Here is a 13,655-nt window from a genome sequence, read left to right as displayed (position 1 = left end):
AGAAAATCTTTGTGGAAGAGCTGCTGAGCCAGAAACCGCTCGAGTTCCCGGAGCAGACGACGATTCTCCTGCAGCTCCGTCCTTCACTGCAGCGCCTGATTTGGTCTGAATGAAGCCTGAAGCATTTCACAGTATTCACTTTGCCTCTCACTGAATGCAACAAGGTTCGACATTCTCGTTTTGTAACGTAGAATTTTAATAATGGCGTCATCCTTGGAGAAAAAAAAAATCTATATTTAATCACCGTTTTCACAGCTTCAATCGGTATTTGGTGGAAAAATGCAGAGAAATCTTTTAAGCATTATCACATCACCGACAGATTTATAAAAGCCGACCTGTATTTACGTCGAGGCAAACGGCACAAAACCCCGTCAGCTGCAGAGCTGCTCGTTCAACACCAACCGGTTTCTCCTTTACGAGGATAAGATGGCACGTCGACAACAAACTCACTACATCTGAGTGAAAAGACACAGAAATGAGACAAGTTGAGAAAAATAGGAGCCTCTGAAAAAGCAACTGTTCCACTGAGCGTCCGTCTCACGGTTTTTCATTTCTATCTAACCCAATTCTCAGCAGCACCACCTCCAATTTAAAGGTAACACGTGTGACCAGGTGCTGAGCAGGAGTGTTAGACAGAGTGTGCTTCCTCGCTACACCAGGTACAAAACAACGCTTTTAGTTTAGAAAACGGGCCGAGACAAATCACCCCCGAGCAGCCTCACCTGCTGAAATGTGGCTTCAAACCTCAGAGACTGGCACCTGGAAATCCTGCCCAGTCTCTGAGTGGAAATGACTACCAGAGTTCAAAACGGTCAGCAGAGGTGGATGCGTAACACATTCACAAAGAAGCGCACAGCACGCGGCCGTCCCACGTCTCCTCGGCGGTAGAATCTGACAGCAGCGTCTGCTTCGTCTCTCGGCGGCGTTCCGAAAAGTTTTTGTCTCTTTTTGTCCTCCATCGTCGAACTCTCTCCTCTGTGTTTGCCTTTACCTGTGCTGCTGCTGTCACCTTGAACCCCCCCACCCCCATCCCCACCCCTTCCTCCCTGCCTCCCCCTCCCTCCCCCTCTCTTCATAGTCTCACGTCTGTCCGTTTGACGCCTCCTCCCCGGTGGCTGGTTGTGGCTCACAGCCGACAGAGGCAGAACAGTGTGGGGATGAACACCCCGAACGCCACCAGGATGGGGAACATTAGGCTGCTGTTGTCGGCTGCGTATGGGTTTGGTGTTCGCGGGCCCGACTGGACCCTGGTCTTGGAGCCTGGTGGGAGCTTTTTCTTCCCACCTTCCTCGCCTCCCTCAGTCTCCTCCTCTTCTTCCTCCTCCTCCTCAGGCTTCTCCAAGCCGGGGTGAGGCTGAAGCTTTGGCACATCTGTCAAGTAAAGAAGTTCCAGGGAAGACGGGAGAGGTTATTTCTAAAGACACAAAAGAGATTGGTACACTACTGCTGCTGTAATGAGCTTACAGCTAGTTGAGCAAGACTTTGCAATCCATAGAGTTCTCTAGAGGGCTTAGTTAGTGTGTGTGTGTGTGTGTGTGTGTGTGTGTGTGTGTGTGTGTGTGTGTGTGTGTGTGTGTGTGGGTGGAGGAGGCATTCAGAGCGTTTATTTAGTAATCAGTAAAATCTACTTAAAGTGTCAAAGTGAAACTATTCTGCAGTAAACAGGTCCCATGACTGATTTTTGATTAGACTGCTAATAATAGCGACATGAAGTATGAGTCAGTACAAGTCTTCAGTGACTGAATACGCTTCAGATAACAACTGTGAGACATTATTTCCTCTCCCACTTTGCTGCAGAAGACTTTCTAAATGCTCTCAAACGCAGTAAAGTTCTCTTCAGGCGTGTTTGTAAATCGTCAATGCAACATTTCACAAACTGCTGTTGGTGTCATGCTTAGCAGACGGTTCACCGCCTAATAACACAGCCTGCGATCAGGGAGGAGACTCAACACGTCTCACTCACCAAATCAGTAAAGACGTGTTGGTGAAGTCGGTGTAAGAATATTCAGACTAGAGTCACCGTGTCGTGGTCGTCTCCTGAGCTGTGGTGGTGAATAATGGCCAGAACATTTATTATCAGGATTTTATGACGTCAAAGTGCATTTAACCTCTGACATTTTATCCTATTAGACATTCGTATGTCAATTTCGATGGTAAATACCGTATGAATTATTAAGTTATGGCCAAAAATGTGTTTGTGAGATCACAGTGACCTTTGTCCTCCAAAATCTAATCAGTTCATCTCGAGTCATAGTCGACATTTCTACCAAATCTGAAGACATTTTAAGAACAGGACAGATGAACGCCTCTAAAACACTGTTGCCAGCGTGGAGGCATAAAAGCCCTGAAGCATTGCTTTTACTACTTTTCAAACGTGTCCTGAAAGAACACATTTCCTTGATGGATCACGAAGCCTCTGGCTGGATAATAAGAGCAAGTGACGGCTCATTACAACAGCTGAACGGTGCGCTGCAGGACAGTTTTTAAAGTAATTCACAACATACATCAGTTATAGAGATATTATTACAAATATGAAGTCAGTGCTTTCCGATGACTGATGCCCTACAGGCTCGCGAGATAAAGTGCTAAATGCCAAAAAAACACTTGAAAGGGGAGAACATCTCAAATCTCCAAGTCGGAAGGACAAAACACTCACATTTCACTGGTTTGTTTGGCTCACATCCTAAAAGATAAACGCTAACGTGTTTGAGCAGAGAGCCTTCGTCAGAGCGTTCAACATAAACAGCTTCACATCAGCGTGATGCACAGGAGCAGAGTGGAACCAGAAATGTTTGTTACGACTGGCTGCGTTAACTACAGATCAGAGTTTACACAGTGGGCTGAAAGAAGCTGGCTGTCAGACGGTCAAAGAGAGCTGTGAACCCTCGCGAGGATGAACCAAACTACCCTGTTCTGTCCCGTGTGTCGGCTCATCCAGATGCTCACACTGTTTTTACCAGGCAGTGAACAGTGGAAATAATGGCATAATGGCAAGGAAAAGAGGTGCGTTCAGGCTCCAGACTCACCTTCTAATGTCCCCTTCATCACGTAGAGAGCGCAGACCTTGGGGTTGTCATAATAACCCTGAAAAGATAGAACACATCCGTTAAAACAGCAGAAACAACAGTTTCTAATGTCGGTAATTTAATACCACACAGGAGAGACGGAGTGTGTCCGACTGTGATCACGCTCATAATCTTTGTTGCCTTCAAAAAAAAAACACCTATTTAACGGTTGGAGATCTTTTATCCTGAGATAGAAATTAAAGACTCAACAATTGTTGCAGGTGCGTTTCTGCTGAAGACGTGCAGAAACAATAAAGATTCTGTCGTTTCATTGTTTGAGCAGCTTTAACGTTTGCAAAAAAAAAGAGCGAACAGCGTGTCCCACTTCTATCTTTACAAAGAGAGAGAAATGCAGAGAGGGCCAGTGATCTACAGAAAATACAAAGAAGAAGAAAGAGGCCACTGCAGAGAAACTTTTCTGAAGCACAGATTTAGCCTACAGCCACATGTTCTGCACAGCCACTGGCACAATCTTTCATTTGTTCGAACACAGAGCTTGAAGGGAATACTAATCAAGATGAAAAAAAACAACAATATGGCCTCCAGCAACCTCATCAGTATTTATGAGGAGGTCCAGAACTGTAAAACAAAATCAAAAGGTAGCCTGAATCCTTTATGTGTCAGTCAAGATTCATTCTGTGGAAATAACTTCACCTACTGACACAGTTTAGTTCGGGTGTTCCTCACGTAGTCGTGGGCATTAAGATGGAATCAAACCTATGCAGACACGTTCAGTCATCCACCAGCGTTTCTGACAAACGGCACAGTTTTGCTTATCAATCGATAACAAGTGAGGGAGCTGGGTGTGATCATGCAAAACCATCAGGGCTGAAACAAGGGAAGTCTGGATACAGCGTTGGAGCCAAAACAGTTCAACTTCCTGGGTATAAAATGAGAGATTTCTGTTGGCTAAACGGCTACCTTCCAGTTTAGCTCTATGCTAACTTGTGCAGGGATAAAATGATTTACTCGAGCGGCTCTTCTACACTTATCAGGCCAAATAGTTCAAATTCTGATAGTGAAGCTAGTCATTTCACTTCACTGCTCAGTATTTTACAGCTGCATCACGAGAAGTTAAATAACACGGTTTGGTCATAATGTGGAACTGGCTTCAAAGCTCAGATCAGTTCCTGCAGCATCCTTTAAAGGAACCAGCTACAGACGTGGTTTAGGAGTGACGACAAGCGGGAGAAGCGACTGTTCATCTGGAGACAACAATGTCGGCTCCTCGAGAGGTTCATGTAGCTGCTAAAGCATCTCGTGATACAGAAACTGGAGAGGATATTTAACTGAAAGAAGAGCAAACAACAACACTGAAGGCTCCTCTCTTTATGGAAAACACTGTGTTTATTCTTCTCTTTCCAGCTGTTCTTCTGACTGGTTGAAGTTAGCCCAAGACAGATAGTAATTTAAAGGGACTGAACTTTTCCAAACACTTCCTACTGGCACCTCTCCAGGTGGTTCTGTGTAACAACGCACATGAGTTTGTAAGAAGTGTCTCAAATGTACACGATGGTTCAGAGACACCAAAACCACCAAATATTCCCGCTGCAGCAGGCCCGTTAACAGGAGATGATCGATGTACAACCAGAGAATACAATGTGACCAACTTCATCACAAAGACAGCAACAGATAATACGAGTCATTTTTATTGGTTTAGGATGGATTCATGGTGCTCATTGTTCATCTAGAGCCAGACTTCAGACTCCAGAGTCAGCCAACCTCAACAAAACAAACTGTGCACGTCAGCCTGAGCAGCTTTTTGGACATTTTAATGGCCTTTCTTAAAATCACAGCAACTGTAATCATGAGAAAGTGAAATGAAGGGAACAGACTGTGAAAGCTTAATAGCAGACAAACAGGCGCAGATTCACAGGCAGCAGCCGTTTGGTGTGAACTTCACAACACGACAAGTAAGCAAATGTGAGGAAGGCCGACCAGATGTGCGACTGTTGTCGGTCATTTGCATGACAGACCACAAACATCAACAGGCTGTCGACAGCCTCTCTCAGACAAGGAGTTCATTATGAAAACGTGCCGTTCAGTTTACATTTTCTTCACAAGTTGTGAGGCGAGGACGAGACAGGAGCGCCGTCATGTTAAAGGGACATTCAACAGATTTGGATAAACACTAATTTTATTGGATCTCGTTTGAGCGCCTCCTAAACTCTGACAGAATGTTTAATAATTCACAACATCAACACATTCATTTCTTCGTCACTCTTAATGTAAAACGTTAATATTTCTATTCATGCACCAGGATGACTGAGACACTTTACAGCGTTTGCTCTCTAAGAATCTCTGTAAGTGAAGCTGAATCGATACTGAATTAAATAAAAAACAGGACGATTGTGATGACACGCAGCTCTGAACTACTTTTATTTGCTCATCCATCTTTGTGTCTACATCTTACTGTATGTTTAATATGTGTGCAAAGCAAGCATGTTGTCAGTGTCTTCATCAGTGAGGTTTAAAAGGTGCTGCTAGGTGGATTTTGTTGCTGTTGGATGGAGTCTGGTTAGCTGTTCCCCTCTCAGTGCTATGCTAAGATAAGAAGCTGCTGGAGGAAGTCTAATCTTTAAAACAGGCAGATAAGACTCATACAATGATCACCATCTCCTGATCAAACTCTCAGCCAGAAGGAATAATCACATTTTGCAGAATCCTTCCTGTCGTACTGACGCAGATATCTTTATGACTGCACTTCCTAATACTCAAGTCATTTTTTATATTAAGTAGCATAACTTGTGTACTGATTATTCTCCAACCTGTCCACCACATATAGCTGTAACTGTTGCACACTGTTACATAAAAAAGTAGAAACAAATAACCTGCAAGGAAACCAATTTAACAAATGCTGAATGAATAGTCTGATAAGAAAATGGCCTTATGCACACAAATCATTTGACTATTTAGACAAATTTGAATAAACTCTCAACTGCTGGAACGTGACCGTCATCAGGATTTCCTTCCTTGTGCTTCGTCGTACGCTGTGCATCTTTAACTGCTACCTCATTTGTCCTGGAAAGCTGAAATAACTAGAAAACCAAACCCAAAAGTTGAGCATTCATGCTTAAAATAATAATACTGCAGCACTAATCTGTCCCTGCGTCACGTTCCACCTCACAACCCTGTTTGGAAGAAAGATCAACAAATCAAGCGAGCAGCTGAACGCTATCATTAAGTGCTGGTACAGGTGTCACGGTATAATCAGCACACTGACACTGTGACAATGAAGTGCAGAAGTTTCGTCAATAATTCAAAATAAAAAAATAAAAACTCACCTTCACAAACTCCACCGTGAGCTTGCCGTTGAAAGTGGACACCTCTCCCTGCACGCTCAGCTTCCCACGTCGGATAGAAAAGGACACGATCTCGTCATGAGCGGTGCTGTGACCCACTCGGTCAAAGATGTCCAGGTCCTTCACCACCGTGTGGCCGTTTAGACGGACATCAAACACCTGGGAAAGTATATTGATTAAGCGCTAATCCCCCTACACACACACACACACACACACATCATCCAGCACATTGATGGGTATTCAAATTGATGCTAACGAGCCACTGGTTTTGATCACTGAATGCAAAAGCAGCCTCCATGATGTCGGGTTTATTTTCTTTTTTTCCAGAGATCCTTGATTGATTTGTTTGGGAAGAGGGTCGACTCTGGACAGATTTGAGAAACTGAGCTTTGGCACAACCAGTTGAATTGTTGAATCACTATTATCTACTATTATTATTTGAACGTGTTTTTAAATCACAGTTGTCAGGATATAAAGCCAACAATCTGTCATTTTTTACAGATGTGATTGTCTGACAAAGATTTAGCCGACAAAATCTTTTTTTTTAATTTAAAATAAAATCGAACTGTGACCCTTAAATCAAAGTCAAATGGAGTCGAGTATTTGGATAATTGTGACCCATCTAGTCTTCAAACAGCTCCCACAGTACTGACTGAATATGAGTAAAAACATTAAACATGACACGCCGTCCATCGTCAACATGACCTGCACAACAACAAGTACATCAGCACGTGCAGAGTGTGCTAAAGAAGCTGAACACCGTTGATCAATTACTCGTCATACCTTTTGCTGTGACTGGGCGAAGTAAACCTCTGCGTACTTCATCACTAGTATATAGTCTCCTTCCTCTCGGATGGGAACATCATATCCGAATGTGTCCTCGTTGTAGCGCTCTGTCTGATACAGAATCTGGTCGTCTGGACTGGAGCGCAGGATCGGCAGACGCACGCCGTAATCAGACGCTAGAAGAAGAAGAAGAAGAGCAACAGGTTCAGTGTGAGTCAGAACCCTATCCATATATTACCAGAGGACCATGTTTATGTTTCATGTGGTGATACATTAAGTCAGTATTTAACTCGATTTTACTGACATTATCTCCGAGATATGATGTCAAGGCTCTAATGTAACATCAACTTTCTGTGTTTGTTCTTCAGCAGCCACATTATTCATGTAGTTTACAGTTCGTCTGCTGACTTTATGCATGTTTCAGGTACAAATACACATCTGCAGCTCATTTAGATCAGGTAAAAGATGCTTTCTTGCTTGTTATCTGTGCATACTTGCCAACCTGGAGACCTCAAAAACAAGCAAGATTTCAAAAACAAAGCAGGATTCTGGGGGAAGATTCAAGGAAATGTGTTTCCTGAACTGTGATGAGGTTTAAAAAGAAGGAAAGTCTGTGCACGACACTACCCCGTTCGTCTGCCTCTCGATGTGGACTGATGCAGTATGACCTGGTGTCTGGCAGAAGAAAACCTATTACTTTAAAACTTAAATAAGAAACTGCCATTCTTCTCTCCAGGGTATCTGAAATATAATGAAAAATCATATTTCCTCTCCATTTTTCTCTGTGTCTCTCACTCGTTGTGAATTGTGACCAGGGAGGAGACCAGGAGAGGGCAACGAAAGAACTGGAGTCTCCGGGGAAAATCTGGAGGGCTGATGTATCTAAGAGCTACACGGGAGCAACTAGACTCAATCACTGACAAATACGGCATATTTTTATATATTATGGATGCGACAGATCTCCAAGTGATTAAGGTCACGGACATGATCCATATTGTTGCCAAGAGAATCAAAATATCGACACTGAATGTGAATTATCCAGTTCCAGCTGTGTTGTTCACTCTCCTCTCTGACAGTAAGTAACAGCACAGCACAGAAGTCCTGTTATATTTATTTCTTTTACTAAAAATCTGACATTGTGTGCAGCCAATGTTGTGCAAGTTTTTCCCTGTGGCATCGAATATCGATATCTCTCAAGGTCTTGTATCTTGTAAGACACAAGTCCAAATCACCAGGTGGTACTGGTATGAATTCTGAGTTCATGTTTGCAGATGATTGTCCTTCCATGTATTGATTATCGCACAACAGCCGTGTCCGGATACTATACTTGTTGTGATTTCCACCCAGAATTAATAGCTGCATTACTGGAGAACAGATCTAAGCTGTCAGTGCACATTACACAAGCCCTGACCTTTCCCTGCACCCTCAGAAACACACAGTCCTTCTGTCTCACATGGCTGTGTGGTTCGCTCCAGCTGAAAATTTGCAGTATCTGAATCTCACAACTGGAGCCAAGAGTGACTGTGTGCAGTCAGTCTGATCATATCGTCACCTGCTTCCTCTGCATGCTGACAGGGGCGGAGCTGCAGCCCTCTGTGCTGACTCCTCATTAGTTTGTGGTTACTTGCGGAAGCCTGACCGTGCAGAGGTTTGCTTCTGGAAATATCTGTTCCTCTGAGCAGCAACATTTTGTTTTACCTTCACAGGTGTAAGGTGTCACAGCATCCACTCACCTTTGCCGACCTTCCCTTCCAACGGGTCCTTTTTGAAGTGAATACCGTGCACGTCTACATGTGCTTCACCTCCGGCGTTTACAGCCCAGATTACTCGTTCAGCGAGGCTGGGGCCCCCGCCGTCCGCCCAGCACTGCTCCGCCAGCAGCGACAGTACCGCTGCGACCAGCCCGGCGACGAGCTGCGCCGTGACCCGCTGCATTGCCCCACACCGCCCGGTCCTACACACACACACACACGCACACACACACAGACACACACACACACACAGTGTCGGAATCGGAAACTCTCAGTACGGAAGCAGCTCCTCATATGAAACATTAACCATAAGGTTAGCTAGCACAAGGAGCTAGCCAGCTTGTCTTGATGACATGCAACATGATATGAGTTAGCCTGTATGCTAACCTTAACAGTACCAGTACCGGCAGTTAGCGTTAGCCTGAACGCTCCTCACAGAGAGCCGGAACATGACAGAGAAATCAGTAACAAGTCTCCCGGCTCACCGTTAACACACCGACGAGACACCACTCGTGTATCAACGAGCACAAACATTCAAATACAACGAGAAAATCAGCGTTGGTCAAGTGAGGCTACTAGCTAGCTAACCTACCTGTCTAACCAGAAATACTTGGTGTGTGATGAGAGTAATTCAAACGTCTCTCACCTTCCCCTTCCACAAATGTCTCCGACCCCGTCCTCTGCCAACGTGTGAGCTCGTGCCTGCCGTTAAAGTCTCCGCAGGTGAAGTCACGCCGTCGGATAACTTCACTGAGGGGAGATGATCTCAGCTGCTGGTGGTCACAGCCTGCTACACCGACTTTCATTCAATGTGTGCACTAACAGTTGCTGCTGCTGCTGCTGCTAGCTCCAGCGGCTGGCAGTAAGCAGGGGGCGGGGCCGTGCTACCTAACCTTACACTTCCGGTGGACGACGAGTGACAGGCGCTCCGTCCAATCACAGCCTCCTGCTGAGACGCACCATTAAACACCATTTTATGTCTTATTTCTAGAAATGTAATAATTACAAGAATATCATAGGTTATATATTTGAACTATTCAAGCTCATATTCAAATCTTGACTGAGAGAAGCTTTTTTTTTTTTTTTTAAATGTTTTTTTTAATACCTTTTATTGAAAATAGAAGACTTTACAGCGTATTCAGGTGGTTTTCATCAAACAGTAGCACAAACAACATGAATATAAGCAAAGACGAAGCTACATGAGGGCATTAACCAGTGAGAATACAAATAAATAAATTAACAGAACATAACACAGAAAAATAAAGACAGGTGGGTACATATAGGCTGTAGATCAATATAGACATCATGATAAGTATTAGATTATTATTCCTTAATCAAAGTGATTTAAGTCGTAAGTTTAGTGTGAAAAGAAAAAATGAAAATTTGGGAAGAGATCTGAAGATTTCCTGAAAAGATTTTTATATTAACCAACAATATATTTAAAGTTAAGAGACAAAATTAAAAGGCTCAAAAATGAGATTCATTGACAGTCAACAGGGTTTATTTTTATTTAAGCCTTGTTTTTTTTTATTCTTGCCAAATATGCAAAATTCTCTTAGTCAGGCAGATTTCATGTTAATTATCCAAACTTAAAAATACCCTGGTCAAAAACTCCCACGGGATTTTCCAACTTTTCTAGTGAATTTCTAAAAATCTTCTAAGAAAAATGTTTCTGACTTTAGGATTTTTTTAAAGGAAATTAGAATTTTCCCAATCGTATATTTTTTAAACTTGTGTACAAGGTATTTGAAATTTTAATTGACTGAGATGGATCCTTAGAAAATTAAAACTATCTGGCTAAACTAAACGATCTGCAATATTATTGATGACATATCACAAATGATACTGCAGATAGTTTAGCTGTAAGTCAGGAACAAAGTATGTACAAAATCATTTCTCGTGAACTAAACTATAAAAATTCTAAATAAAAAACATTTAACAGTGTTATAAATGCGTTTTCCGTTATTATTAATTATCGTCTCACATATAAAGTGATTTTTTGTCCACTTGTTTGACTATTAATCTCTCCACACATACAAGAGTCGACATTATATTTAATATATGTCCTACATTATATATTTTTAAGGTAATTTGTGTGTTTTCCTATGAAATCATATCGTAATATTACACGTGTCCTTTAAAACAAGCTTGCACGCCCCCTCTCTACTTCCGGTATGGTATGGTCCCGCTCTCGTCCAATCAGGAGAGTCCAACGCGGCAGCGCGCACTCCGGCAAGGAATGAATGAAGATAGTTGCTATGGCAACTGCAATGGATGACAGGTGTTGTGTGGCTGTTTTTACCTCACACACCTGCCCTTAAAAGGAAGCCAAGGTGCAGCTGGAGGGAGAAGATTCGTTCTTATTTGTAATAAATGTTCAGTAAACCTGAAAGTGATTCGAGCACTCTGAGGTCTAAAAGTGCGAGAGTTGAGATATTTTTGAATGTTTTCAGATTATATTTATCCCAGTTTTTGCTTTAATGACAGCCTGTACAGCTGGCAAGGACTCCACAAGTTAGTGTGCTGACTCGTGTTACCCCAGCATGATGTGACAGTCAGGACTCCGCGGTCCAAACCAGAGGCTGCAGCACGTCTCTGAGGCAGCAGTGAATATATCTGGGACTTGTGTTCATCAGTAATTCGACTTTTTCCATCATCCACTGTGAAATTTTGTGTTTGTCGTTGTTTCCTTCTTGAGAAGTGGTTTGGAAAGTGTCCCTCGTCCTCTGAGACACCACGAGACAGCTTTCATCTGACAGGACGACTTCCTTGTGTTGTTTATTTACTCTGTTAATTCTGTAAATCTGTGATGGAGTTTCTCTTCTGTCTCTCAGTGAGCTCAGCCGGATGCATTGATCTTCTGACGGTGTGGAAACTGTCTGATCGTTCTTTGGAAACAACTGATCCAGTTCCTAAAAAAAACCAAATCCAGTTTTACCTGCACTGACCCTGCAGAAACCTTCATAGATTTAAAACTCTCTGATTATCTCCAGGTCTATGTGACATATTAGAAATATTAGACTTGTGGACCTCGCTGGACTTTGCATCAAGATATGTGCAAACATTTGTTGTGTTTTCTCCAGAAGTGGCCCAAAGAGGGCACCTTTAAGCATCTTTAATAGTGCAGTCTTCTTGTTGGTGTTGCTGATGTGTGATTTAAGTGTCTAGAAGTCACATTTCCCCTCCTAAATAGTGTAATCTTACCGTCAGTATCTGCTCCTTTTGAGGAGAAAAGTCAGTATCAGGAGCTTTCTAGTAATTATATTATCATCCAGTTAATCTAACTTGTTTTAAAAGTACAACACTGAATTAAATTTTTTGCGATAATTATTAATATTCAGTGAAATATTTGAAATCTATTGAACACTGGAAGAGATATTGAGGACAAAATGCAGGTTGTGTTTTTATCAGGTGACGATATTATCTTCTGTATTTAATCTTTGATTTTTTTCCCCAAATGTCCCTTCCAGGGCTCCGTAGTAATCAAACATTAAACAGATGTTTGAATCTTATTTCCAACTCAAGTTCTGACGCTCTGTGGTGGCAGCTGACCCGACCAACAATCCCACCTCACGTCAAGTTGGAAATGAGACTCAGAAATCATCTTTTCTTACAAATTGGACCTTTAAAGTTGATTTTCTTTCTTGAATTCTTTCTCAATCAAAAAGAAAATCCCTCTCTGTCACTTGAAAATTAAAAATTGAGTCCATAACTCTCTCGTCTGTAGTGTTATTAGTGTTTAGCGTTACAGCTTTAACTGTTTCAACAGTGACATGAAATGACTGCAGATGTTCGGTATGTAACTAAAGCATGTAAACACAGTCTGTCACTGCTTCTATCTAATTAATCTTCAGCAGGTCTCACTGTTAATCAAATATTATCACAATCAAACTGTGGACAATCACAGAAGCTGCAGTTTTCGGATGGAAGGTGAAAGGTGCAACATGTACGAAGTGGCCACCTCTTGGAACAAATAGCAGGCAGGATATTACCATGGTAACTGCTAGCTGCATGGCTAACTCCCAACATTGACAGCTAGCAGCAGTTAGCGGTCTGGACTGGGAGCTCAGAGCGATATCAGACAGGACAGGCCAGCTGATCAGCACGCTAACTTGTCTAAGAAGTCTGCAGCACAATCATTTCAGTTATTTCCTGAATTTTTAAACTTCTTACATAATGCACTTTGAAATACGTGACAAACAGCGTTATAATGAAGCACTGTGTTGCTGCAGAGACGTCCTGACCTACAAATGTGGTTTTCTAAATGTAAGAAAACAGGTTTGCTTGGTGCAGACACCAACACGAGTCACATCATCATGAGGATTTCTCAGTAAAAATAGAAATTTTTGATGCAAAAATGATAATTCCCACTGAACCGAATCAAATCTGTCATAAAATCTGTCAAAATACTGGCATGATTTTTTTATTTTACCATATCCTGCAGCCCTAGTCTTCATTAATATGTGTAACTAGGTCAAATGATTATGTCTCTAGTAAAAAAAGCATCAAAGTAAGTTATGAACATTTGATGAGCTGCACTGTGATGGTTCTGCAGTGTTGCAGCAGGTGAAGCTCAGCCAGCCTGCAGTCTGAGCAGAGACACACATGAATAATAGATAATCTAAGGAAGCTTGTCCTGAAGACGTGCAGTGACAGCACACGGTGCTGCACCACTAATAACCCCGACATGTTCACACAGGCAGCAGCGAAGACGAAGAAGTAAAGCATAAAATTTCAGATCTGTGGCAAAA

At 42.5% G+C, this 13,655-nt stretch overlaps 1 protein-coding gene across 1 annotated transcript; it reads right to left on the bottom strand.

Annotated features, from left to right (window-relative positions):
* Nucleotides 1-1,065: 1,065 nt before the first annotated feature.
* mlec (malectin) lies at nucleotides 1,066-9,776 on the bottom strand. Its single transcript, XM_030416025.1, has 6 exons — nucleotides 9,551-9,776; nucleotides 8,887-9,107; nucleotides 7,151-7,329; nucleotides 6,350-6,526; nucleotides 3,027-3,084; nucleotides 1,066-1,371 (listed from the first exon to the last, which is right to left on the bottom strand). The coding sequence occupies exons 2-6, from the start codon at nucleotides 9,086-9,088 to the stop codon at nucleotides 1,127-1,129; spliced, it is 861 nt and encodes a 286-aa protein (XP_030271885.1). The 5' UTR covers nucleotides 9,089-9,107; nucleotides 9,551-9,776; the 3' UTR covers nucleotides 1,066-1,126.
* Between the last annotated feature and the right edge of the window lie 3,879 nt (nucleotides 9,777-13,655).

This window comes from Sparus aurata, chromosome 5 (genome assembly GCF_900880675.1).
Source record: "Sparus aurata chromosome 5, fSpaAur1.1, whole genome shotgun sequence".
Classification (NCBI taxonomy): domain Eukaryota; kingdom Metazoa; phylum Chordata; class Actinopteri; order Spariformes; family Sparidae; genus Sparus; species Sparus aurata.
The sequence above is the reverse complement of the archived record's forward strand: the minus strand, read 5'-3'. Positions and strand labels throughout refer to the sequence as shown.